Consider the following 25,269-nt stretch of genomic DNA (forward strand, 5'->3'; position numbering starts at 1 on the left):
GGCATGTCAGCGTCTGATAATGTTGTCAACTTCTGCCGTGTTATTTTTGCATTGAAACCACTGATATTTTTTTTTGGACTTGTTTATTGAACTTTGTGTTTTCTTTCCGTTCACCCCGTTAGACTTTGCAAACATGAATCAAGAGTAATTGTTACCAAATGTTCGATACATTGTTTATTCATCATTCGCTGAACCCTGAGACCTGCACATTTTTCCATGCAAAATGCTTTTCCACACAAGCCTGCATTTGATTCGGATGAGAAAGAGTGCCGAGTGAAGTTTTGCTGTAAAGGTTTTCTGTACTTCACTAGTGCTCTGTGTTTGCTAGTGTGGTTTGGTACAAAGTAGTGTGTCCTCAGATTGGGGTTCTTCTCCAAACAGAAGTGCAGTTGGGTGGGACTACAAAGAGGATACATCTTCCCATACATCTTTGTGCAGCGAAGTACTTGGTTTTGTCATCAGTCTGTTGGTTTCCTGAATCTTCTGAATTACAGCTTGTTATTTGTAAAGTCATTCACATGTCTGGTTATTCCCCTTTTCAGCGTTCCAGAGGAGTACAAGTGTGGAAAATCATTGGGGCCCGTGGAGTCCCTGCAGGAACATCCACAAGACTCTGATAAAATCCTCATTGGTTACAGCAGAGGTCTGGTTGTACTCTGGGACCTCAACTGTCGGCATGTAGACAACCTGTTCCTGGGAAAGCAGGTGGGTTTGTTTGATGTTTCTCAAATGGTTTTCAACACTCGTTTGGGTTGTGGTTGAAATGCAATGAATTGATATAAAATCATAGACTTCAGTGTTTTAAAGTCTCTGTAAATGTCAAATATTTTCAAAAGTGATCAGGTCAAGAGATCTGTCCACGGTTCATAAAAACTCCTTTAATTCCATCTTCAAATCATCAGTGCTTAAAAGTTAAGATGTCCAGCTGGTTTAACTCGGATCTTTTGACTTCCCTTCATCATCTTTGGTCGTTCTCTGACGCTGTGTATTGTGTGGGACTGTCACTCTTGCAGCAGCTGGAGAGTTTGGTCTGGGAACGGTCCGGAAACAGCTTTGTTAGTTCCCATAGTGATGGCGGATACATGGTGTGGGCTGTCAGCAGCAGCAATCCCTGCACTCATGACCCCATCTCATCCACCATACCATATGGTGAGCCATAACACATGCCAGTTACACACCCTTCCCTTTTTCTCTTTGGTTCTCACACACACAGATTGTTTGTTAGCAGTAAGCTTGTTTACATGTGCAATTACAATGGTCAAGTTACGTTTTCCATCTGTCTGTCCAAGTGTAAACTATCATTCATAAGTTTGGGCTCAGATAAAATGTTTATTTATTTTTAATGTCTACTTTTATTCATTAAGGATGCATTCAATTGATCAAAAGTGACAGTTAAGGCATTTTTTTCATATAAATGCTGTTCTTTTGAACTTGAATCCTGAAAAAAATGCATTAGTTGTCGCAAAAACAGTTTTCAACTATGCGGCAATCATATTAGTATGATTTCTGAAGGATCATGTGATGCTGAAGACTGGAGTAATGCTGCTGAACATCACAGGAATGAATTGCATTTTAAAATCTTGATTAAGATATGATTTTTTTCCATATTTTTTTAATATTTCACACTATTACTCGTATATTGTTTTTTACTGTAGTAGCGACCAAATAAATGGAGCGTTGGTGGTTGAAAGAGCTATCTTTCATAAACCTTAAGAAAAATCTTACTAACCCAAACTTTTGAGGCCTATCGTTGTCAGATTAATGGAAAAACGTTGGACAAAGCAAAGCTGTAATCGCTATTACTATACAAGTCAGACTAAAGTGTTTACATTTAAGACTCGCTATCGTTTTATTCTGGCCGAAATGAAACATTTAACATGCTTGTAAATGCATCTCCTGTTTTGGGCTGTTTTTAATGGAGGTACAGTAATTCCAGTAGCCATAAGCTCATCGACGACTGGTCATGCTGTAAAGATTGCTTAACTTGCACAATGCCAGTAAAAGTTGTTCTATACCAAAGCTTAGAGTCCGTTCAACTTTTGTAATAGGCCATTAAAATCCTTCTCCAGACTTATTAAAGGGATCGTAAACCTCAAATGCACTCTTCACTATTAGCTGATGGTTTGTTGATGCAAACCGCTTGGGGGAACTACGGATATTTTCCAGTTTTTACCCTGTACTCTTCCAAGATTTCTGTAGTTTTGGTGGTTTCCCTTAAACTCGGTTTGTCTTTCTGTTTTCCTCATTTTTGTGTTGTTCATCTCAGGCCCCTTTCCCTGCAAAGCCGTGAACAAGATCCTGTGGAGGACAACAGAATCCGGGTGCGTGCTGTAATGTGTGAGAAATGAAATCCCATGATGGCATGTTTTCGTTCTCTCAGGAGGGTCTCCTCTGTGTCTGTAGAGCTCCTCTAGTGTTGTTCAGTGGCGGTATGCCCAGAGCCAGCTATGGAGACAGACACTGCTTGACCATCCTCCAGGACAGCAGCCACGTCACCCTGGACTTCACCTCGCGTGTCATCGACTTCTTCACCATTCACTGCACAGCCAGAGAGAAGGGTGAGCCGGCCGCCCATGGGGCCTTTTAATGTTTAAAGATTTGGGCTGATAGCTGAAAAGATGGGTGGGTGGTTTGCCCTAACTCTTATTTTGAGCTCATAACTTCAAACTTCAGGATCGATCATAATAAGATTCAGTTTGCTGAAAGTTGTACTCCAAACTGTTTTATTATACAACATGATCTACCTAGTGTTTTTAAACATCTCTAAATCACAATAACAGCTATTATTTATTTATTTATTTATTTAATAATGGATGGTGGTTTTTTTGTGTAATAATATATTTATATTTATTTAATACTACTACTTTATTTATTATTATCATTATACTTTTAATAATATTATTATACTACTACTAATTATTATTATTTTTGTTGTTGTTGTTGTTGTTGTTATTATTATTATTGTTATTATTATTCAATAGTGGATGGTGATTATTGTTGTTGAAGAATAATGTATAGTAATTATTTATTACTACTATTATTATTATTTTGCTTCTGCAAAATAATAATAATAGGTTGGTTCTGCGGAGCTGTTCATGTAACAAGTGTCCTATAAATCACTGATGCTACATGTGTATGCTAAATGTTTTTATTTTGTGTTGTTGTTGTGCATGGACTTCAGTTATTTTTGTGCCTCGCAGAATTTGATGACCCATCAGCGCTTGTGGTTCTTTTGGAAGAGGAGCTGGTAGTGATTGATCTTCAGATGGCTGGCTGGCCCACTGTCCCTGCTCCTTATCTGGCTCCTCTGCACTCCTCCGCCGTCACCTGTTCATGTCACATCTCAAATGTGCCGCCCAAACTGTGGGAGAGAGTGGTCAGTGTGGGCCAGCAGCAGTGTCCACTGCAGGACTATGAGGTGGCTGAATTAAAAGACCCCATACAGAAACTCAAAACTAGCACTTTTTTTTTTTTTCTTTTTTTTTCACACGTGTCCTCGTTTTTGGTTTAACAGCAAATTGGTCAGAATGGATTTAAAATCCACTTGCAAATTCTGGAGAATGTGTAAAATGATGTGTTGACATCTCCATAACTGACATATAGCTGGCTTTCATGCTTTTACATGCGCATCGTTTTTCTTTCACTTCAGTAAATATTTGCAATTAGTATAACATCTGTTATGTGTATAACATTATCATTATAAAACAAACGCCACCCTTCATTTTTTTTGTCAGGGTTATATAAATGAACTGATTTAATACAGCACGCTCGTACTGTATTTTTGGATTTAATAGCTTAGTCTTTCTGAAATGGATTTTACTTCACAACCACCAAAAAGACACAAACCAGCATCAAAGTTCTTATTTAATGTTATTTCATTAGCGTTTTAAAGTTTGCCAGATGTTTTAGTTTTTTTTGTTTAAGTGGCCGCCCTGAGTGTGTTTTTTTTCCCCTCTGTGTTTTGACAGAATTGGCCAATATGTGGAGGGAAAAACTTGGCAGCTGATCCAAAGCAGAAAGAACTGATGTTAACTGGGTGAGTTTATTTAATTTTTATTTATTTACATTTAAATTTGTATTTATTTACATTTTAATTTATTTACATTATAATTAATTTAAATGTATTTTGTTTTATTCTTCACATCGCTAATGAGCATAAAAATTAAGTTATCTGAACAGCTTCTTACATTTTTTTCTTCAGTGTTTTGATAAAACGTCCCACAGGCTTGAATGAAGACATTTGTGTTTATTTGGATCAGTTGTCAGGATGATGTCTGCTTGTATTGGTTTTCTTTTGTCAGTCATGAGGATGGTACAGTGCGTTTCTGGGATGCGTCAGGAGTGTCGCTCAAACCGCTGTACAAGCTGAGCACAGCCAACATCTTTCAGACGGACTGCGAGCACAACGACAGCCTGACGCAGGCCGGGGAGGAGGAATGGCCTCCTTTCAGAAAGGTCAGGGATTTATGGCAGATCTGATGATTTCTTTGACTTTTAAAACAAAGCTTAAATCACATCAGCTGAACACCGGGACATTATTTTATTTAGGTTTACTTTACTCACTGTTTTCTTTCAAAACAAGGGAAGCTTTAGCAACATTCTTGATCTCTCCCTTCTGTTTTTTTTTGTTTTCCTAATTCCTTCTCCTCTTCTTCAGCTTCTCCATAAAACACCAACTGCAGTCTGGCGCGTGGCCCACTTTAGCATTTGGGATTCACACTGGACTCGATTCCTTATGCACCTTAATTTAAAGCAGACTGTCTGTCTGACGACTGAAATACTTTGCTGAAGATGAAGCACATTGCTGCTCTGGATGGCACCTCTGCGTTGCTTTTGTTTTTCTCATAACATGCACATTCTTCTTTTCTTTGTTCTAGTCTTTGTCCGCAGCTGTTTGGCTGGGATCAGACGTTATTGAGGGTCAATGTGTCTAGAGGGGAAGGAAATGCAGTCTTATATGGTTACAGATTGCATTATATTGCTCATAATGTGTGGAGCTATATGGCTGAAGCTTTTTCTTTAAGACTGTATAGACGGTATTTTTACTTTTCTTTGGGATGTGGAAGATATTTTGTTGGACTTGATTGGCTCAGGTGTGTTTTTGTACTAAACGTCCCTCATAAAAGGGATATTGCAGCTCTGTTTGTGCAGCTGTAAGAATTGATGAAGAAGAATAACAGTCCGTGTTTGCTTTTCATTTATTTCCAGGTGGGCTGTTTTGACCCATACAGTGATGATCCCAGACTAGCAATCCAGAAGATCAGCGTCTGTAAATACAGCGGAAAACTGGTGGTGGCTGGAACTGCCGGACAAGTAGGATCACTAATTTTTAATGATTAATGCAAATATATTTTTAGTTGGCTAGCTTTGTCAGAGATTATTTTACTATAGGGAGATGAGAGGGTCTTTATTACTTACTGTTGGAGAAAGTGTAATGGCTAACTTGGATCACGTGTCCCTTAATAACCAATCATATTACAGCCTTGACATTATTTCAGTTGTGCGACACTCATTCGCCGTTTACGGATCCCACAGGAATGAATGGGAAAAGTGGAGTAAGCTGTATCTCGCCTGTAGCAAAAAGTCAGTGACTTCTCTTAAAAAAAAAAAAAATACATTTGTGGTAAACTCTAAACCTAGTTCAATCTAAAAGTATTGTTTGGTGTAAAACATGTTGAAGATTAGCAGATAGGATGTCGATTTATTAAACGATAAGCTAAGTTTCCTCTAAAAAGCTGTTTATATAGCGTCATGAAGCCTCTCCTCCATTGACATCCATGAAAAAAAATACAATAAAATTGCCTCTGGTCTCCTTTCCCATATACTGCTAGACCGGAAGTGTTAGCTTTAACCGTTTTTGCTGTGTGTTGTCTAAAAATGCTACAACCTAACCATAATGAATCCTCATAACCTCTTAAAGTGACCGTTCACCCAAATATTTAAATTCTTTTATTAAATTATCTTAAACCCGTACGAACTTTGTTCATCTTCAGACAGAAATTAAGATATTTGAGAGAGAGACCGCAACACAACTACCACATTTAAGACCCCGAAAGGTAGTGAAGACTTCATTAAAATAGTCCAAGTGACATCAGTGCTTCAACAGTAAATATGTGAAGCTACAAGAATGCTTTTTGTGTGTTGTTTGTGTTGACTTCTCAAAAATAAGTGATCATGTTGTAACCCATACTGTGTTCACAGGTTATAGTTCTGGTTCTTAGCGATGAGAAGTCTGATCACATGATCGATGTGGCCACGGTGGACCTGCTCCAGGACCGAGAGGGTTTCACGTGGAAGGGTCATGACCGGCTGCCTCCTAAGAGCGGCTCAGTAGTGTTTGCTCCTGGATTCCAGCCGGTTGTCCTGGTGCAGTGCATGCCCCCCGCGGCCGTTACTGCAGTAACCCTGCACGCAGAGTGGAACCTCATCGCCTTTGGCACCAGTCATGGCTTTGGCCTCTTTGACTATCATCGGCGAAGTCCAGTGCTGGCGAGGTAACTCGTGGTGCCATTCAAAGCTGCTGTGTTACTTTGCCAAATGCTTGTTAATCTGTGCTTCAAATTGAAAGAGATTTATCTCCTTTGCTATGAAGAGATTCAAGTTATTTGAATTGGGGTTGGCTTGATTTTTTTTTTTTAAATGAACGCTATTTAATAGCAGAATTAATTAAAACATGATTGTGTCGATGAGCATGTCTCATTCATAGATGCATTTCCAACTAAATTTGACATTATTTAATGACACCAACATAAAAAAATTAACAAGAAAGTGGAAATGTATTGCATGTGTATTCCATTAATTGTTATTATATAATATTCTTGCATACTCAGCATCTGCTTATAATAACCAGCCCAATTATAAATGTATTGTTAACAGCAAAAACTATAATATTATAATGATGATTGACTCATTTCTTAAAGATTTTTATTTATTTATCATTAATACTTTTGTTAAAGTAGTTTAAACATATTAAATTATTATTAACAACAATAAATTATTATTATTATTATTAATAAGTTATTGTTTTAAGGAAATTAAGTATAATTATTTAAAAGTATTTATTATTACCATCATTAACCACAACAATATAATTTTATACATTTGAATTACTTTAATAAAAGTATTAATAATAATTCAAGTTATTGTTTTAAAGAAATGTATTTATTATTAACAAGAACAAAGATATAATCGTATACATTTAAATTACTTTAATAAAAGTATTAATAATAATACAAGTTATTGTTTTAAAGAAATGTATTTATATTAGCAACAACAAATATATAATTGTATGCATAATACAATTTTATCACTTTAATAGGTATTATTATTAATAATAATAATACATTTTTAAATAATACATTTATTTTAAACAATCAAATGAATTTATTATTATTATTTACAATATTTCATACATTTAAATTACTTTAAAGTTAATAAGTAATACAGAAATGTTATTTAAAAGAAATGTATTAAATAGGGCCGGGACTCGATTAAAAAAATTAATGTAATTAATTAGAGGCTTTGTAATTAATTAATCGAAATTAATCGCATTTTAATCGCATATAATAACCTGAGAACAGTGAGAAGTAATTTTTTTTCACATGGATTTATATTATACCATTGAATAATGACTGAATACATAAGCTTAAGCAACAAAATATTGTTTATTTTTGTTCAACCAAGTTTAGCAGACCAGTGCAATTTTTGCCATTTAAGTGTAGCAATAGCATATTTAGAAACAATTTAGAAATAGTACATTTCAGAAATTCAGGAAGCTTATAGGTGCTGGAACCTTCTGTAAAGTGTTTTTTTTTTAAAGTAAAACACAATACTGTCAATTACATTCAGAACATTGGAAACCCTGACTATTAGAAAACCTCTCTCTGTTGCTTCAGAGGCCATAACATCCAACCCTCAATAACCTTGGCCAAAACAATAAAGTGTTTAACATAAACTGCCAGTTGCACCAACAAAATAATACATAGTTCAACATAAAGTGTAAAGTCCACGCTAGCTGCTATATGTTTTGCATTGAGGTGATACTTGAGGCTCAATGTGTGCTGGGGTGATATGCGAACGCTAGTTGGTGCTCCAGTATAATCGGTCCGCCAAAACTCATCCAGTGAGAAACATTCCGCGGTGCAAAAATATGTTATTAAAAATGCGGGAATTTTTTCTGTAACTAATTAATCTTAATTAACGCCTTATTTTTTGTGTAATTAATCAATCTCAATTAACGCGTTAAAAGTCCCGGCCCTAGTATTAAATATACAAAATATATTTGTATAATTATATTACTATTATTAATACCTTTATTAAAGTAATTTACTGCTAATTTAATTTATAATTATTAATATATTATGTGTTAAATGAATTAAATTAATTTATAAGTGATAATTAATAATATAGTAATGTTTTATTAGAAGTATTTTTAATAGTAATAACTGTATAAAATAACTAGAGATGTTCCGATACCCTTTTTCTCTTCCCGATACCGATTCCGATACCTGGGCTCAGGGTATCGGCCGATACCGAGTACTGATCCGATACCTGGGTGTATATCTGTATATACAGCTGTATATACTACTAGCCCTGTGTAAATTGCTAGAATTTTTTTATGGTGTGCTTCAGACAGATCCCTCAATAAAACATGAACAAATACATGGTGAACTACTGTATTTATTACAGTATTTTTATTATCTAACATGAATTTGACAGTATTATTTATTTTCTTATGCAAAAAAGAACTTCAAATGCAGCCAAAAATCTAACACCGCAAACTAAAAAAGGTATTTAAGTTTTACAATATAACTGTATAAAAAAAACTGCAACAAATAAGTCTAGGAATATAAAAAAAGATCTATTAATCAGATAATCTCTAACAAGTAAAAAACAAGTAAAAAACAAGCAACCATCTAGGCATAATTATTATTATTATAGAGATGTATTATTATTACTGTAGGCTACAACAGTAGCTTTATATATTGTCAATTTACTCATGTAAACCAAACATTTATTTTAATGGGCTGCCATGAAGATCTTTGAGTGTCTGTGTTTATGATATGACAGTATTCTCAAATGAAACGGTAAATTCTCATGAAGTGACGGTTTATGCGTTCGTGTCCTCATGACACACAGCAGAGACTACAAAACAGCGAGCTCTCGCGCATCTGTGCCAGTCACCCACAGAGATGTAGATTTTGCGGGAGTAATATTTAAATAGTATTTTGCAGTTTAATATTCACAGACACTAGTATATATTCGGCTACTGTCTGGAGCCCTGCGTTTTGACTTACACGGAAGCGACTGAACGCAGTTGCCGGTACTGAATATACTCGAGAGTCTGTAACTACCGGTACTACAGAGACATACTGCTAACCACTGATCTATAATATAGAAGCGGCTTCACTGTCTTTTGGCAGTTTAGAATGTGATGAGTGATCCAGTCATATATAGATAAGGGCTGCTAACGCGTTTTCATTTCTTCTTCGCTGCTCTAAACAGGGGTTGCTTGTGGCAACACAGCACAACTTCCTGTGTTTTCAATGCATTTTGAGCAGCGAAGAAGAACCGTGCAGCGGTTAGGCAAAGCTTGCGGTCATAACTAGGTCTTTTTTAAGAAAATGGTATCGGATCGGTATATGGGTTCATGTACTCGCCGATGCCGATGCCAGAATTTGTTGTGGTATCGGAGATATTTCCGATACTAGTATCGGAATCGGAACAACTCTAAAAATAACTGTATAAAACTATAATAACAGTAAAGATACAGTGCAAAAATAACCTCATAGAATATAATAAAAAAATCTGACTTTGTTTGACTGTACTTTGCTGTAAAAGAAAGTTTTGCATTTTTCCATAGGTGCACTCTACACCCCAATGACTCTCTGGCTATGGAGGGCCCGCTGTCTCGAGTGAAGTCTCTGAAGAAATCCCTGCGCCAGTCCTTCAGAAGAATCCGGAAGAGCAGAGTCTCGGGGAAGAAACGTGTTGTGGTTAATAGTCCCACCAGTAAAGTGAGTGTCTAAAGAAACCCCATATACATGCATTACCATGTTACAGGTTCTTGTGATTGAAGGGGATGTTGGTTATTAGTCTCCTTAAAGAAGCTCATCTTGTCTTCCTCAGGTGCAGGAGGCCAACGCTCAGTTGGCGGAGCATGATGCTGAGGTGACGCCAGTGCAGAGACGGATTGAGCCCCGCTCTGCAGACGACTCTCTGTCTGGAGTGGTGCGCTGCCTCTGCTTTGCTGACACTTTCCTCAGAGATGGTGAGTCCTGTGGGGGAGGAGGGTTCAAATATGGCACAGTTCAGACAGTGCAGCTATTTTACTAGTGACTAGTTTTGATGTAACTGAATTTGACATTTACATCTCTACAGGTACTTCTCAATAAATTAGAATGTCGAGGAAAAGTTCATTTTATTAATTCAACCCAAATTGTGAAACTCATGTAGTAAATAAATTCACATGCACACAGACTGAAGAAGTTTAAGTCTTTAGATCTTTTAATTGTGATGATTTTGGCTCACATTTAACAAAAACCCACCAATTCACAATCTCAACAAATTAAATATGGTGACACGCCAATCAGCTAATTGACTAAAAACACCTACAAAGGATTCCTGAGCCTTCAAAATGGTCTTTGACAACCATTGACACCCTTCACAAGGAGTGTAAGTCAAAAAAATGAATTGCCAATAAGCTGGCTGTTCACAGAGTGCTGTATCCAAGCATGTTAACAGGAAGTTGAGTAGAAGAAAAAGAAAGAAAACAACAGAGAGAACCTCAGCCTTATGAGGATTGTCAAGCAAAACTGATTCAAGAATTTGAGGGAACTTCACAAGGAATGGACTGAGGCTGGGGTCAAGACATCAAGAGCCACCACACACAGACGAGTCAAGGAATTAGGCTACAGTTGTCGTATTCCTCTTGATAAGCCATTGGTCCAAGTCCTTTTTTCAGATGAGAGCAAGTTTTGCATTGCATTTGGTCCTAGAGTCTGGATGAATTGTGGAGAAGCTCATAGCCCAAGTTTCTTGAAGTCCAGTTTTAAGTGTCCGCAGTCTGTGATGATTTGGGGAACAATGTCATCTGCCGGTGGTGGTCCAACCAAAGTCACTGCACCCGTTTACCAATAAATCTTGGAGCACTTAAATGCTTCCTTTTGCATTTCATTTTCCAGCAGGATTTGGCACCTGCCCACACTGCCAAAAGCACCAAAAGTTGATTTAAATGACCATGGTGTTGGTGTGCTTGACTGGCCAGCAAACTCACTAGACCTGAACCACAGATGTGAATATATGGGCTATTTTCAAGAGGAAAATGAGAAACAAGAGACCAAACAGTGCAGATGAGCTGAAGGCCACTGTCAAAGAAACCCGGGCTTCCAGACCACCTCAGCAGTGCCACAAACTGATCACCTCCATGCCACGCCGAATTGAGGCTGTAATTAAAGCGAAAGGAGCCCCTGCTAAGTATTGAGTAAATGAACATACTTTCCAGAAGGCCAACAGTTCACAAAATGTTTTTTTTTTATTGGTTTTAGGAAGTATTCTAATTTGTTGAGATCGTGAATTGGTGTTTTTTTTTTTTTTTAAATGTAAGCCAAAATCATCTCAATTAAAAGAACCAAAGACTTAAAATCGATGCCCACAGACTGAAGTAGTTTAAGTTTCACAATTTGAAACAAATTTCACATTATTTGTGAATTATTCTGGTTGAATTAATAGTTTGACTTTATCAATTGTATACATTTTTGTATTAAATCTTTATTTTTAATTACCATGCTGATATCAGTTTTGCTGTTGATCCGATTCCAAATCTGAGTTTTGTCTGTCCTGGGCTTTATATTGTTTAACCTGATCAAGGCTGCTGTACACTCGCCCACGTTTGTGTGTTGAAATGATTTAGGCTGTCACTTTATATTACCTTGCCTGGGTCACAGGCACGAGGAAGCCCCATTTCCCTCATCTTCCAGTATGTGACCTCGTGACTCAAGCAGACTCTTGCACAATTGTGATCCAATCGTGTTTGTGGAGAGCCGAATTTTCCATGAGGGAGTTCTGAACAAAGTAGTATTGTTTTATTAGTGCAGTATATTTAAATGGTTTACAGTCATTGGGGAATAACTTTTACATTTGTACTGTGCAGTTATGAGTGTGAGTGGTTTGCTATTGGAACGTAATAATAGGGTCAGGTTAGGTCACTATTGTGTGAAACAGCTGTGCTGACTGAAGAGGGAAAACTAAAAAATGTGCTCACAAAATACTTAGGCCACCAAATCAGGTCATGGAGAGTGCTACTAATAAGCTGGTAAGTTGATTCAGATGTTAGAAAACAGATCCAGAGCTAGGGTGGGCACATGGAGCAGGATTGGGAAACACTCGCTGGAAGATCAAGATTCATGTTCTTTTCAATCCTTTATTTCAAAACGATGCTTGCTTAAGCCATAGTTTGGGGTTGGTACAATTTTTATTTTATTTTTTACATTGTTGAAAGAAGTCTTGTATTATTTGATCTTAAATGCAGTAAGAACCCATAATAATGTGACTATTGCAATTATAATTTAAAATAAAAGATGAGTATTTTAATACATTTAAAATGTTATTTATTCATTTGACGGCAAAGCTGAATCTTTAGTAGCTGTTATGCTGCATGATCCTTCAGAAATCATTTTAAATTTGGTGTTAAATAATTGTTTCATAAAATATGCAATGTTTTCAAGAGACATGCATTAAATAAAAAATAGTTTTTTCTAACATTTATAAATGTATTTTCTCTTAAAGCCTTTCTGATCAGTCTAATATGTTTCATGAATAAAAGTGAATTTCTTAATCAATTACTGACCTCAGTCGTTATGTTAATGCTCTTAATATGCTAATAATGACATACCCATTCATGCTTAGTCTGTTCAGTTTTTTTCCCTTTTTTTACACTACATTTGAATACTTTAGTTCCATTCATTTTCATTTTGTCATCATCAATAGTAAAAAGATGAATTGAAAAGATGAACTGAAAGATGAATTGTAAGACATAGTCCAGTAATTATTAAATGTTAACTTTTTTTGCACTTGCCAAATGTTAAACTAAATGTAAAAGTCTCACAATCTGTCGACATTTGAACACTGAGATGTACCCCTCTATATAAGAGTATGTCAGTGTCAGTGTTTGCTTTTTAAAAATGACGTTGACAAATCACTTTTTTTTTATTTATTTTTTTATATATAAAGTAAAACCATATCTATCGAACTGGCATGCATGAGTTTTATAAATGAGACTCCAGGATCTTAACATTTATTGTTATGGCTGCAGGCCACCTGGTTGACAGCATTACTTTTCCTCTGTTACTCAGGAACGCATCACGGACCTACAATGTGGGCCGGCACGAACTCTGGCTCCGTGTACGCATACGCTCTGGACGTCCCCTCGCAGGAGAAGTTCTCTGAGCAGAGCGTGGAGGCGCTGCTGGGGAAGGAGATCCAGCTCATGCACAGAGCTCCAGTGGTGTCCATCGCTGTGCTGGATGGCCGAGGGAACCCTCTGCCGGAGCCGTACGAAGTCTCCAGAGATCTGGCCAAGGCCCCAGACATGCAGGGCAGCCACTCTGTTCTCATTGTTTCTGAGGAGCAGTTTAAGGTTGGGTTATTCGCAAGTAAATTAAACTGGGTAATTAAAAAAAATGGATTGGACAACCTTTCTTGTGCTTTGCGTAGGTTTTCATGCTGCCTAAAGTAAGCGCGAAGACCAAGTTCAAGTTGACCGCCCATGAAGGCTGTCGAGTACGAAAGGTGGCGCTGTCGAACTTCACCAGCGTTAGCTCTGAAGAGTACTCTGAGAACGCTCTAGTGTGTCTTACCAATCTGGGTGACATCCACGTGTTCAGTGTGCCAGCACTGAGACCGCAAGTACACTACGACTGCATCCGCAAGGAAGACATCAGTGGCATTGCTTCCTGCCTGTTCACCAAGACTGGACAAGGTTAGTAGTTCATTCTCAAACAGCATGTAAATCATCTCTAGCTTTGAGCTTTTCCACATGAATGAGATTCAACTGTGTTGTCTTCAATATGATTAGGGTTCTACTTGATTTCCCCCTCGGAGTACGAGCGCTTCTCTCTGTCGGCTCGTGTGATCACCGAGCCGCTGTGTCGAGTGGATGTGGAGCGACCTCATGATCTCTCTGCTCACAGGTAAACCAGAGAGAGTTCTGACCAGGTGCTGTGTTCCAGAAAATTGACCTTTTAATATGCTATTGTTTTGTATAAGGGATATTTTACTGTTGGCGCTACTCAAGCGATTCTCGTAAAATCATCATCCAATGGGTAAACTTTATTGTGTAACCTAGACTTTATTTCTCATTCAATTGGGTTTTTTCCTACTTTAGTTTTTGATGATATATGACGTGTGTTGGTATTAAGTTTATTTGCTTTTACACTGATTTTTAAAACTTTTGTTGAAGTGAAAGTGACAGTTGGAAGACATCATTGCCATTAATTGGCAGCAAAATAATAAGAATATACACTGTCAAGATTAACAGTCCATTAAAAATAACGAAATGGAAAATTTTAGTCATTGAATTTAATTACATGCATGCATGTTTTGGCAGTCAGACCTTAATATTCCTTATTAAAGTACCATATACAAAGACATTTTCCAAAATACGTGTAATCAGCAAGAACACACAAGTTTATCAAAAGTGACAGTTAAGACATTTTGTAATGTTACAAAAGATTTCTTTTTCGAATAAATGCTTCTCTCTTGAAATTTATATTCATTGAAGAATTATTAAAAAATGTATCATGGTTTCCATGAAATATTCAACATTAATAATAATAAATGTTTCTTGAGCAGCAAAATCAGCAAATCAGTATGATTTCTGAAGGATCATGTGACACTGAAGACTGGAGCAATGATGCTTAAAATACAGCTTTAACATCGCAGGAATAGATTACATTTTAAATTATATTATAAGAAAATTACATTATTTGATTTTACTGTGTTTCTGATCAAATGAATGCAGCCTTGGTGAGCAGAAGAGACTTCTTTCAAAACATAGAAAATAAAGGTTTGAATGGTAGTGTACAGATGGGTAATTTTGGTGGATGATCATGTTGAAGAAATTAATCATGTCCCAGACATTTGGGGAGAATAGTAATTCTGCATTTTCAGCACATTTGAATCATTTCTTCTTTTTTTTTTTTGCAGTTCCAGCTCGCCGCTCCCAGCACAGGCGAATGGAACACACAGGACTCAAGCGGAGAGCAAGGCTGCTGAAACTGAAGGTAACCATTCTGATGGAAAATAAATGTCATTCTTCACCCAGCTAGCTGAAGTTACCAGCATTCGTGCGGTTTTGTTTTACTGGAAATTATCATTTTTATGACTGGAGTCTAATTTATGTACTTGATGTTTAATGTCTCATACAGTGGTTAATTTTTCTAAAACTATGATCTCACCCCTTTTGTGACAACACAAATCACACTGTCAGAACACGCATTTTAAGAAATGCAATGAGCTCATTGCTTGGGCTGAAAAAAAAAAAAGCGCTAAAACAGGGTCCTGTGTGGCCATTCTCTCAGGGCTCTTTGATGAAATGCGGAGCGCCTTGTCCTCGCCCGTCCTGGATTCTCCAAACAGCAGTGCTGACGTCACGCTGGACACCACTGGCGAGCTCACCGTTGAGGACGTCAAGGACTTCTTAATGTGAGCACTCTTTACTCCTCTATTCTGGTCTAATAGAGTTGTTTATTTTGGGCTCCCCTCGATGATTTGCCTCTTTAGGAGTGTGGATGAAGCTGAGAATAACTACAGGAACATGACTGAAGAGGACGGGAGGCCTCCTGGAATCCTCATCAACTGAGACGAGCCGGCAGACCGCGCGCTGGAGGTGAGGGAGCATTTACAGCACCAGCAGACACTGTGGCCTGTTCAGAGTAGACCTGACTGACCAAATGGACAATGCTTAATGTGGAGATCCGTGCTAGACATCTGTTTGCTAAAATTGTTTAGGATGTGCTTTTTGTTTTGGTGAGGAGGAACAAAAAGTACTGATGAAACCACACTACATTGATCAGTAGTGTGACAGTAGTACAAGTAGCAGTATAGTGTTTTTTTTTTTTTGTGAATCATAAACAACATCTGGTAAGGTTATGTCTACTGTAAAACTGTCAGAATTTCTCTCTCTCTCTTCGCAATATCATTCTTCAGATTTTGGTGGGTTGTATGGTCTTATACCCACTTAACCCCTTGTTTTTTTTTTTTTTTTTGCTAAGCAGACAGAGGCTACAATTTTATGTTGTGTATGCACCGTAATGAATTAGTGTTTCTGGTTAAAGATGATTTAGTATTGGGAAGTCTGATTCATTGTAGACAAGTGAATTCGGTGAAGTTAATTTTTTAAGTAATTTTTTTTTTTATTAGCATGGTCTCAAATGAATCCGCTTGTGTTCAATTAATTCATTAATGTATTTATTACAGATCCACGTATATCCCTTAATTTTCATGGTTTAATGCATGATTTGGTTAAATTCTTCTATTACTCAGCATTATTCTGTTTTCATGTACATGTTAGATTAGGGTGTTTTTTTATTTTTATTTTTTATTAGTGATGTATTCGTGTACTTGGGTACATTCTGTTGCTGAGATTTGTATTGTTTTTTGAGTCCGATGAAGCCCGCTTTGTTTGTAAAAAAGTAAGTGATCGCAGAAGATACTGAAGTATGCATGCATGTTGAATGTATTTTTTTAACTACTTTCTGGTAGTATCATCTTAAAAGGGTAGCAACACTGTAGTTTAACTTAGTTAGCTTACATTGCTTGTAATGCTGGAGTTTCAGATCATTTAAATGTCTTGGTAAATGATGGTTAAAGTAAGCAGAGAGACAAAACCATGGTGCTTCCTGGCATCTTGTGTGCATAGTTGCCAGAGATTTGTTTGTTGAGAGTATTCTTCCCCTGCCTCCTGCTTTGTGACCTTAGTGTGTGAATGACTGTCTCAGTTAACGCTTTACTTACTGGACTTAAGGTTTTTCCCGCAGATGTTGACGGAGTGTACTCTTGTGATTTCTGCAGTCCATATGCTGCAAGCTGATGCTCAGAAGGGCATCTGCTTCTCTTATCTTCCCTCGTAAGGCCCGAGGCATTATTATCTGAGCTGCTTATGCACAGAAAATTAAGAACAGACCACACATTTTCCAGTGTTTTCATTTAGCCTCGGACATTTATGTTGTTTATTGGAAGGAAAAAAGTACCACTTTGCCTCCTTGTGGACATGTTTGTCAGTGCAGAATGGTTTTGTTATAAAATCAAACCGTGTTTTTGGATGAGTGCCTGTGATTACATGTCATTGCATCAGTATTTAAACCTTAATGGAGATGTTGTCTTTTTTTAGGAGCAGTTATTGGGTGAAGACTCATCTGCTGAACTCGTTACTTCTGACTGGATCTTGACAGAGCAGTTTGTGACTCCGGAAGTTGCACCAAACATTGGTCATGAAGTTTTTACAATGGGAATGTTGCACTTTTTTCCCCTGTGCCAAAAGACTGAATGATTCATTCTGTTATCCTCTTTTTCTTCACCTTTCCTCCAGTTTTCTTCTTTTTTTCCTCTCTCTCCATCAACCGTTGGTTCCTTTGGACTGAAGGCCACAAAATGGTACATTTGAGAGGTGACTTTTAAAGGGAACTGGCACTAAAACAGCTGAGTTGTTGTACAATGTCTGTATGCAGTCAGGGGGCTACTTGCACTGAGCCCATGAAGGTTTTCTTCTTCGTTTGTCTTTTAACATTCCTCTTTTGTAACGACATCTCTCATCACTCTAAGTTTATGCTAAATCAGATCAAAATTCCTACATTTAGATCACATCGCTGCTACAGTTCATGAATCTCTAAGGGGATTTTGGGGCGACCGACTGCACAACAGAAAATAACTATTCAATCTTAATTATGAAAAAAATAATAAGTGCCCTGCTCATTTATGAAGGTATATTCTTTCTGTAAGAAAAGTGTTTGCTTTTTTTTCCCTCCTGACAGCCTTTTCAACAATATCTATGATACTGTGATGGTTTCTGACCTCAAATCAGGAGTCTATTGAAAAGTTGAAGTTTATGGACCCTGTGGGTTTGATAGAGATATTTTCCTCTCATTCAGTCGTCTTTATTATTGTTTTTAAATAATGTCCCTTAACCACTTGCCATTGTAAGTAATTCTGGCAGTGAACTGTGAAGTGTGTCATTTGAAGGAATATGGTGTGTAACCTTGGAGTATTCGCCGCAGTAATCCTAACCAGTTTTTGGCACAGTGTTATTAACACGGTATGAAGGAGCTAACGACTTTTTCTATTTACACAGTATTCTTTAGAACAATTTTATATGGCTTATAAGGGTTGGTATTTTGTATTAGACATTTCTAACATTGCATTTTGTGGAGCGTTTCAACAGTTGTGTAGTATTACAAGAAATGACTATAATATAGGCATTAGTGTAGCTAATAGAGGGAATAAGAGACATTGAGGGAATAGGAAAAGTGTTGCACAGACATATTTGAATGAGACACAACTGGCTCCTTGGGTCAGATAATGCAGATGTTAGTCCGAGTGCTTTTAGAAGTGAAGTATGAGTTTTAAAGTGAAAGGCTCTATTTACATTGTAATTACAAAAAAAACTGCACATAACATTTGCATAACATAACTGCACATTGCTTGGGATAGACGCATTGCCACATTTTCTCCTTGCATTTTCTGCTTTTTTTTTTTTTGGGTTATATGTCAAAGGGACCTCACTAATTGTAGTTGTTGAATTTTTGTTTGTATATTTGCCTAGCATAATCTTTACTTTCCATCCAGCACCTATCCTGTGAACATGTATTTAATTTGTATTTTTTTGTGTAGAATTTTATTTTGAGATATAGCAATGCTAATGAAATCTTGAATGTTAATAAAGTATTTACTCCACAGTTTATTGACTCTTCAGTGTGGTTTGTGGTCAAATTATTATTTATTTGGCATAGTTCCTGCTATTTACAGCCTATGAATATACTTTAATATATATTGTAATACATGGCTATAAAAAAATGAAATAAAACAACCATGTTTACTTGCAGATAGATGGTTATGACAACATACTTTAATGCATCACAGTAAACCAATTTCAACCAAGTTATGTGAGATTTTACTAGAACAGATTCTATAAAAATGAGTTCAAATGAATGATGAAATGATTAGACTAAGTTCAGTTGCTGACTCGACTTGAAAGGTTTCACTATCAGTCAGGGATTTAATTGAAATGCAAATTGTCTTACTATCATACTTGCCCATATAACAAACATTCAGTAAATCTTTTAATTGTACTGAAATTGAAACCGAAAAAAAATCTAATCTCAATGTAGCAATGAATGCACTTGTTCACTGAAATTTGGTAGTTGACAAGTAACATGAACATAGATTTAGTTCTAATATATGTGGGGATATTGTATCTTATTAGATCAAAAAGTTCATGTAAATTGCTGCAGTATATATTAATTATTATTAATGGTGCAAATAGTCCATGTAGTCTTTCAGTTAATGTGGGTTTGATCATTAGGATTGCAAGAGACTGCATGCATAGTTATACAGATGAACATGAAAAAGTGAGTCTGGAACACTGCTGTCATGCCCATGTGTTTTATTATTAACCATCATGAAAAAATGTGATTCCTACATTCTGCATGTTTTTTTTTAAATATGCTAATCAGCCTTTTAAAATGAAAACACTCAAGTCTTCCAAGGTAAGACCTAAAAGGTTTTTTTTTCTTTCAAAGAATTCTTTAAACATGACCACAACATCATCTTGAAAAGCGATGTACATTTTATTAAAGACAACAAAGTGCTGATCATCACATTTAACCTACACAAACAAATATCAAGCAGTAGAAATATGATCAATAATGTACAAAAATCTAAATTCCTTTTTCTGTTGTGAGAACAAGCTATACATTAAGGGCTATTGCATCATATCCTCCTCTTCTTCTTCCTCCTCCTCCTCCTCCTCCTCCTCATCATCATCTTCATCAAAGTAGCGCTCCTCTGCATCATGACTTACAATATCCAGGTTATCATAATCTGGATTCTCATCCACTTCACTGCAATGAAAATATCAGTTATTGCCACTGTAATTAAGATACATATTCATATTTTAACATTAAGAGACAAGGTTATGTACAAACTAAAATATGGGCAATTGGCTCTCTACACTGTAGTTCAATAAACAGCAACAACTGATTTGAAAAGAAATACACCCTGTAATGCAAGATTTGTGATTTCGAGATTCAAAATCTGAGACCTATGTGCACAAGCACTATGATTTGACCTGTAGTTGAAGTCATCTTTGCCATCCAGGAAGCGCTGATGCATTTGACTGAGGAACTCCTCTCTGAGCATGGCTTTCTCTTCTGCATTTGGCTCCCACTCTGCCTGTCCGGGCTCGTTGCTTTCTAAAGCACACAATAACACAATCATCCATAAAGAAACACCATCATGAGTCAGTCAGTGGGATCTCGCACCTTCCTCCTCAGACTCCTCCGCTGCACACTGCTCTCTCTCCTGCTCCTCCTCCAGGCGGCTCTGGATCAGTTTCTCCTGGTAGGAGTTGATAAGCAGGTCAGAGAGCCCCCCCGGGCCGCTCCTCATAGCCTCCTCGGAGCGCTGCAGGATCTCGTCTTCGCTGAGGTACTGTCCGATGTACTGCTCGTACAGAAGCGGGTCTCGCACACGCATCTGCTCCTCGCTGAAGTACTGGCCCTCTGCACAGATACAAACTTATCAAAGTGCTCTTCTAGCAAGGGGCAGGGGAGGTATTTGATGGATTTTCTTGCCTTGCTTTGATGAATAATTTCATTTAACAAGGATGCATTATATCAAACTGAGAGTGAAGACATTTATAATGTTAGACATGTCTCTATTCATCAAATGATCCTATAGAAAATGTATCAAGTTCCCACAAAAATATGAACTGTTTTCAACATTGATAATAAGAAATGTTTCTTGAGCATCTTATTTTGGGCAAGTTTCACACTTACTATAAAATTAAGAGATTAATGTTAAGAATTTTGCAGAGTATAACTTGGAGCTTGGATGAGGGAAACAATTACAGTTCGATCCAAAAGATAGTTTTAGCAACACAGCGCAGATGCTACAGAACACAGTTAGCTGACTAGCTTTACGACTTCAATATATGACTTCACAGGCATCACTGGCTTGTACTTTCACATCCATAATATTATCAATCGACAGATTATTGCTGGTGTGTGGTTTGACTGCTGTAATTTTTTAAGATTTCATTTTACTGTAAGGTGAGCTCAAAGGATACACTACTATGAAAATCACACAGCTTCAGTGTGACATCAATAAGAAAAAGTATAATTTCATAGTTAGTAGTGGTTCATAATAAAATATGTATGAACTTGACACATGACTTAAATTATTTATTTTGCTAAATCTTGTCATTTTAATAAATATTACATAAAAACGTATTCGAAATAGTTTCTGCTTCCATTAAGCTCAGTGTGCTCTCTTTAAGCTCTTCCCCACTGAACGTTTATGTTAATACTTCATAAACAAACTTTAAATAATAAGTGACGGTTTAAACGTTAAGCTAATCGATTTCCTATAGATTCTGTCAACTCAAATCTGCAGACTGGCTCTGATCTTAGACAACTACTGTGAACTTCTCCAGACTGTGAATCAGAGGAAAATCGGCAGAAAAATTGTGTAGTGTATTCTAGCCTAAAGAGCTGACAAAAAAAAAAACTACTCTTGATTTCTTTCTTACTCTGTAATCTAACAGTTACTCGATGCATGCAGCTGACAAACACAACCTTGGAACAAAAAATCTCAGAAATGAGACACGGCAATGTTCTAACAATCATAAAGTACATATTCAATACTCAGCAACTTGTGCCAGTCTAATGATCGACAGTATGAACTATGCTGGTACAATCTGTTAATAACTAACTAATTAATACATAAAAGAAAAAAAACTATTTAGAAACTCAACATGTGACGAACTGATATGAAAAACAGCGAATCAGATTAAAACTCCGGCTGGTGTTTGAAAAAACAAAACAAAGAAAGAGTGCTCACCCTTCTGAAGAGCACAAAGAGCTGCATAACGATGGTTGCGGATGCGTTTGCGGTCTGCTGTGCTGGATGCCCGTCTCTGAATCTCCTTACAGTAATACTGTGCTCTGCAGTCGCTGCTCAGCTGTGAGAAAGCCTCCATGTGCTCCGGCTTCAGATGGGCCTGATAGCGCTCCAGGAACACCAAGGGCTTGGATCGGTACTGATCCATTAAAAGCTCCTTCTTCTCCTCCAGAGTTAAGTCTGGCTCTCCCAGCTGCTGGCTTTTCACTGGACTCCCACTGGCTGCTATAGCCGCGATCATCGAGCTGAGACAGCTGGGTGGCTCCTCCTGCAAGCGCCGCACGGTTAGACTCGTGTGTAGAATTATACTGTGTGAACACAGATGAAACCTCACCTTTTGATTTGGAGAGCTGCTTGTTGTGTTGTGAGCCTCTTTGACATCTGTCTCAGGAGCAGGACATCTGTCTTGAGCTGCAGGTTCAGTGCAGCTCTCAGATGCGTTGGGTTCAGGGCATGGCTCGATTTCTCCCCACAGTGCTGTCTTCTGCTTTAGAGAGCGGTGTCAACAGAGATTCAAGAGGTCAGCATCCTTTGGTAATTGTAAAGCCACCCCCCACATGGCTTTGGGGGAATTTGTGGCCTAGTGGTTAGAGAGTTTGTTTCCTAACCCTAGGGTTGTGGGTTTGACTGAGGTGTCCATAAGCAAGGCATCGACCTCCCAACTGCTCCCCAGGCACCGAAACATAAATGGCTGCCCACTGCTCCGTGTGTGTGTTCACGGTGTGTGTGTGTGTGCACTTTGGATGGGTTAAATGCAGAGGACGAATTCTGAATATGGGTCACCATACTTGGCTGTATGTCACGTCACTTACAAAATGACTAGATATTATCTACATCTACAGGGAAAAGCAAGAATTTTGTCATTACTGTCACTTTTCTTTCTCTTCCTATTTTTTTTAAGTTGTGATGAAAGATTGATTTTTTTTAGTAAGAGTTGGAGTTTAAGCAGACTGAATGATTGGAAAAGCTTTCCTTCATTCATTGCCAGAGAAAAGTTTGCAATTTCACTGACAGCTCGAAAAAAAGAGACATTTGGACTAAAATATACATCCACGTATGCAGATTAATCATTCGCAGCAAGATCAATAGCAAGCTTTTAGAAAAGAGAATTGCCATTTCATGAAAAGTTTTAATTTTATTTAATAAATAATGTTCTAGTTGTGCGTTACAACTTAACCATCCATATCCAAAGAAGAATTCCTCATTTACAAGCAAATGTTTCTCTTTTCATCACGAAATCTAATGTTTTGTTCGTCAGTAAAGGACTATCTTGAAATATGCACTCTGATTAAGCACATAGTAAATAATTAAAATGTAGTCACTTAGCTTGAGTTGGCGCATTGCAACATTACTTGTCTGATAGCATCTATCAAATCTTGCCAAACTGTACTTTTCATTAAGCATGCATTTCATAAACGGCGTCCCCTCCTGTAGCAGATGTCCATGATCTGAACACATCTCACCTGTACAGGTGCAGAGTCTGGACATCTCTGTCTTGTCCCACAGCTGCTCATGTTTTCTCCCTCCTGGGGTTTGACACATGGCTCGATTTCTCCCCACATTTCTGGTTTAGCGCTAACTGTTGTTGATATTTCTGTCTGTCGTTGTTTTATTCTACCAAAAAATACCAACGCTAATCCTACTAAATGTGTAACTTACTGTACTGTATCAGTAACACTTGGCTAAATTTGTAGTAGGAGGATATATGACAGACACTCGTACCACTTAATTAATTTGATCATTTTACATCAGTCCGTTTTCTTTCAAAACAAAAAATAAAACGGCCAAAACGGCGTTTTACGTTCTGTGACGGTCAGTGTAGCCACACTATTAGTTCCGTGTGGAACACTTTCATCGCTAACTGTTGGTTCCATTTATTCCAACATGTGTTAGAACTGTCCGGGAGATGGCGACAAACGACAGAACACTGTTCTAATTCTTGTGCTTTTGACCAGTCCTAAAATAATGATTATAGCGGCAGAGATCAAGGATCATTTAAATGAAAATTAAAATGCCGCATCTTATAGGATTTAAGGAGTTTTTTTGTTTTAATCATCCAGTCAGGTAAGTATAGAACAGCGCATCAAAAAACATTAACATTTGGCCAAAATTTCAAGCAGCGAATTTCAGTCAACTTCAACTTTTTGGACGAGGTTTATGAGACTTTTTTATACTTTTATCCGTTGGTATGCTTGACTTGATACATGTAAGTTAGCCTACTTTACCTTACTTTAACTTTGACGACTGGAAAGTAACAGTATAAGCAAATTCTTTAAAACAGACTGATTTTAATCGAATGAGTGAATCACAAAGGGGTCCATAATATCTGGACAGCTTTCCGTTATACCGTTCGCATTCTCATTCATTTTGATGACAGCTGCTCGGTTGACATAGGATCCCCAGAAGTACCTTAGTTAATTAATTATATTGAATCATGGGCACGGGGGCCATTATGGTTTCTGGACCCCCTGAATAGCATGTTGACTTTGGGCCCTCCACAATCACGTTCTTGGAATCATCCTAAATTTCCCCTGTTATGGGTTAATGACTAAACCCTTTAATAGTGACTATCCTAAAATAAGAAAGACAGCAGACAGGGTGTGTTCATTTCAGCTGGGTACTCTACTTTAATTTTAAAGATTTGCAGTCTGCAAAATGTTGCTCACATCCATTTTATGTAAATTGTAATGTGCCTATGAATACTCAGCCACCTTTGCAAAAAACAAACAAACAAAAAAACTTTTTATAGTTGCATTTGCCAGATGGTATGGTTACTACATTTGCATCTACAGGTATCCTGGCAATGTATGTCTGCATACAGGTGAAATTTGGGAGTCAACAGATCTTTTACTATGATCATATCCACTGGTTGAGTCATGATGTAAGGAATACTGCTTCTGAATCCAAGTCTCTACTTGTTTCATCTAAGAATATTATCTCAACAGCTGTTTATGAGTTATGCTATAGTTCATAGGTTCACAGCCTCCTGGATACCATTTTAACCATTAATAAAAGATGAATCGCTGTCTAGCCATCTTGAGATTTCATTGTGGAGATATAGTTTACAATAGTGTATTTCATGCTGGCGGGTCTGAA

General features: G+C 37.3%; 2 protein-coding genes across 4 annotated transcripts in view; one reads left to right on the plus strand and one right to left on the minus strand.

Annotated features, from left to right (window-relative positions):
* Nucleotides 1-18,953, plus strand: part of llgl1 (LLGL scribble cell polarity complex component 1) — a 35,599-nt gene extending 16,646 nt beyond the window's left edge. Inside the window, exons 6-23 of one of the 2 annotated variants that reach the window (XM_052551915.1) lie at nucleotides 543-705; nucleotides 1,014-1,149; nucleotides 2,267-2,321; nucleotides 2,404-2,558; nucleotides 3,201-3,418; nucleotides 3,969-4,036; nucleotides 4,302-4,455; nucleotides 5,209-5,313; nucleotides 6,202-6,494; nucleotides 9,863-10,016; nucleotides 10,129-10,270; nucleotides 13,353-13,636; nucleotides 13,714-13,978; nucleotides 14,075-14,189; nucleotides 15,205-15,281; nucleotides 15,579-15,702; nucleotides 15,781-15,886; nucleotides 17,390-18,953. In XM_052551915.1, coding sequence (XP_052407875.1) covers nucleotides 543-705; nucleotides 1,014-1,149; nucleotides 2,267-2,321; nucleotides 2,404-2,558; nucleotides 3,201-3,418; nucleotides 3,969-4,036; nucleotides 4,302-4,455; nucleotides 5,209-5,313; nucleotides 6,202-6,494; nucleotides 9,863-10,016; nucleotides 10,129-10,270; nucleotides 13,353-13,636; nucleotides 13,714-13,978; nucleotides 14,075-14,189; nucleotides 15,205-15,281; nucleotides 15,579-15,702; nucleotides 15,781-15,859 — 2,587 coding nt within the window. In that variant the 3' untranslated portion in view covers nucleotides 15,860-15,886; nucleotides 17,390-18,953. The remainder of the gene's footprint in view (nucleotides 1-542; nucleotides 706-1,013; nucleotides 1,150-2,266; nucleotides 2,322-2,403; nucleotides 2,559-3,200; nucleotides 3,419-3,968; nucleotides 4,037-4,301; nucleotides 4,456-5,208; nucleotides 5,314-6,201; nucleotides 6,495-9,862; nucleotides 10,017-10,128; nucleotides 10,271-13,352; nucleotides 13,637-13,713; nucleotides 13,979-14,074; nucleotides 14,190-15,204; nucleotides 15,282-15,578; nucleotides 15,703-15,780; nucleotides 15,887-17,389) is intronic. The other variant, XM_052551916.1, reaches the window with a different exon arrangement.
* A 689-nt stretch (nucleotides 18,954-19,642) lies between these two features.
* ccdc97 (coiled-coil domain containing 97) lies at nucleotides 19,643-24,020 on the minus strand. Of its 2 annotated transcripts, none has more exons than XM_052549766.1 (6): nucleotides 23,637-24,020; nucleotides 22,508-22,660; nucleotides 22,114-22,441; nucleotides 20,535-20,774; nucleotides 20,342-20,465; nucleotides 19,643-20,114 (listed from the first exon to the last, which is right to left on the minus strand). In XM_052549766.1, the coding sequence occupies exons 1-6, from the start codon at nucleotides 23,733-23,735 to the stop codon at nucleotides 19,976-19,978; spliced, it is 1,083 nt and encodes a 360-aa protein (XP_052405726.1). In that variant the 5' UTR covers nucleotides 23,736-24,020; the 3' UTR covers nucleotides 19,643-19,975. The 2 variants fall into 2 exon arrangements, with proteins under 2 accessions (XP_052405726.1, XP_052405727.1); XM_052549767.1 differs by having other exon boundaries at nucleotides 22,508-22,657; nucleotides 23,637-24,008.
* Between the last annotated feature and the right edge of the window lie 1,249 nt (nucleotides 24,021-25,269).

Source organism: Carassius gibelio, chromosome B3 (assembly GCF_023724105.1).
Source record: "Carassius gibelio isolate Cgi1373 ecotype wild population from Czech Republic chromosome B3, carGib1.2-hapl.c, whole genome shotgun sequence".
In the NCBI taxonomy this organism is placed as follows: Eukaryota; Metazoa; Chordata; class Actinopteri; order Cypriniformes; family Cyprinidae; genus Carassius; species Carassius gibelio.

Bases quoted from the DNA above. Each gene is read 5' to 3' on its own strand.
- ccdc97 (XM_052549766.1), bottom strand. From the start codon at position 23,735: ATGTGGGGAGAAATCGAGCCATGTGTCAAACCCCAGGAGGGAGAAAAC. The intron at 20,466-20,534 runs GTGCGAGATCCC...TGTGTGCTTTAG, and splicing joins GGAGGAGTCTGAGGAGGAAG to AAAGCAACGAGCCCGGACAG. The intron at 20,115-20,341 runs GTCAAATCATAG...TTTTCATTGCAG, and splicing joins AAAGATGACTTCAACTACAG to TGAAGTGGATGAGAATCCAG.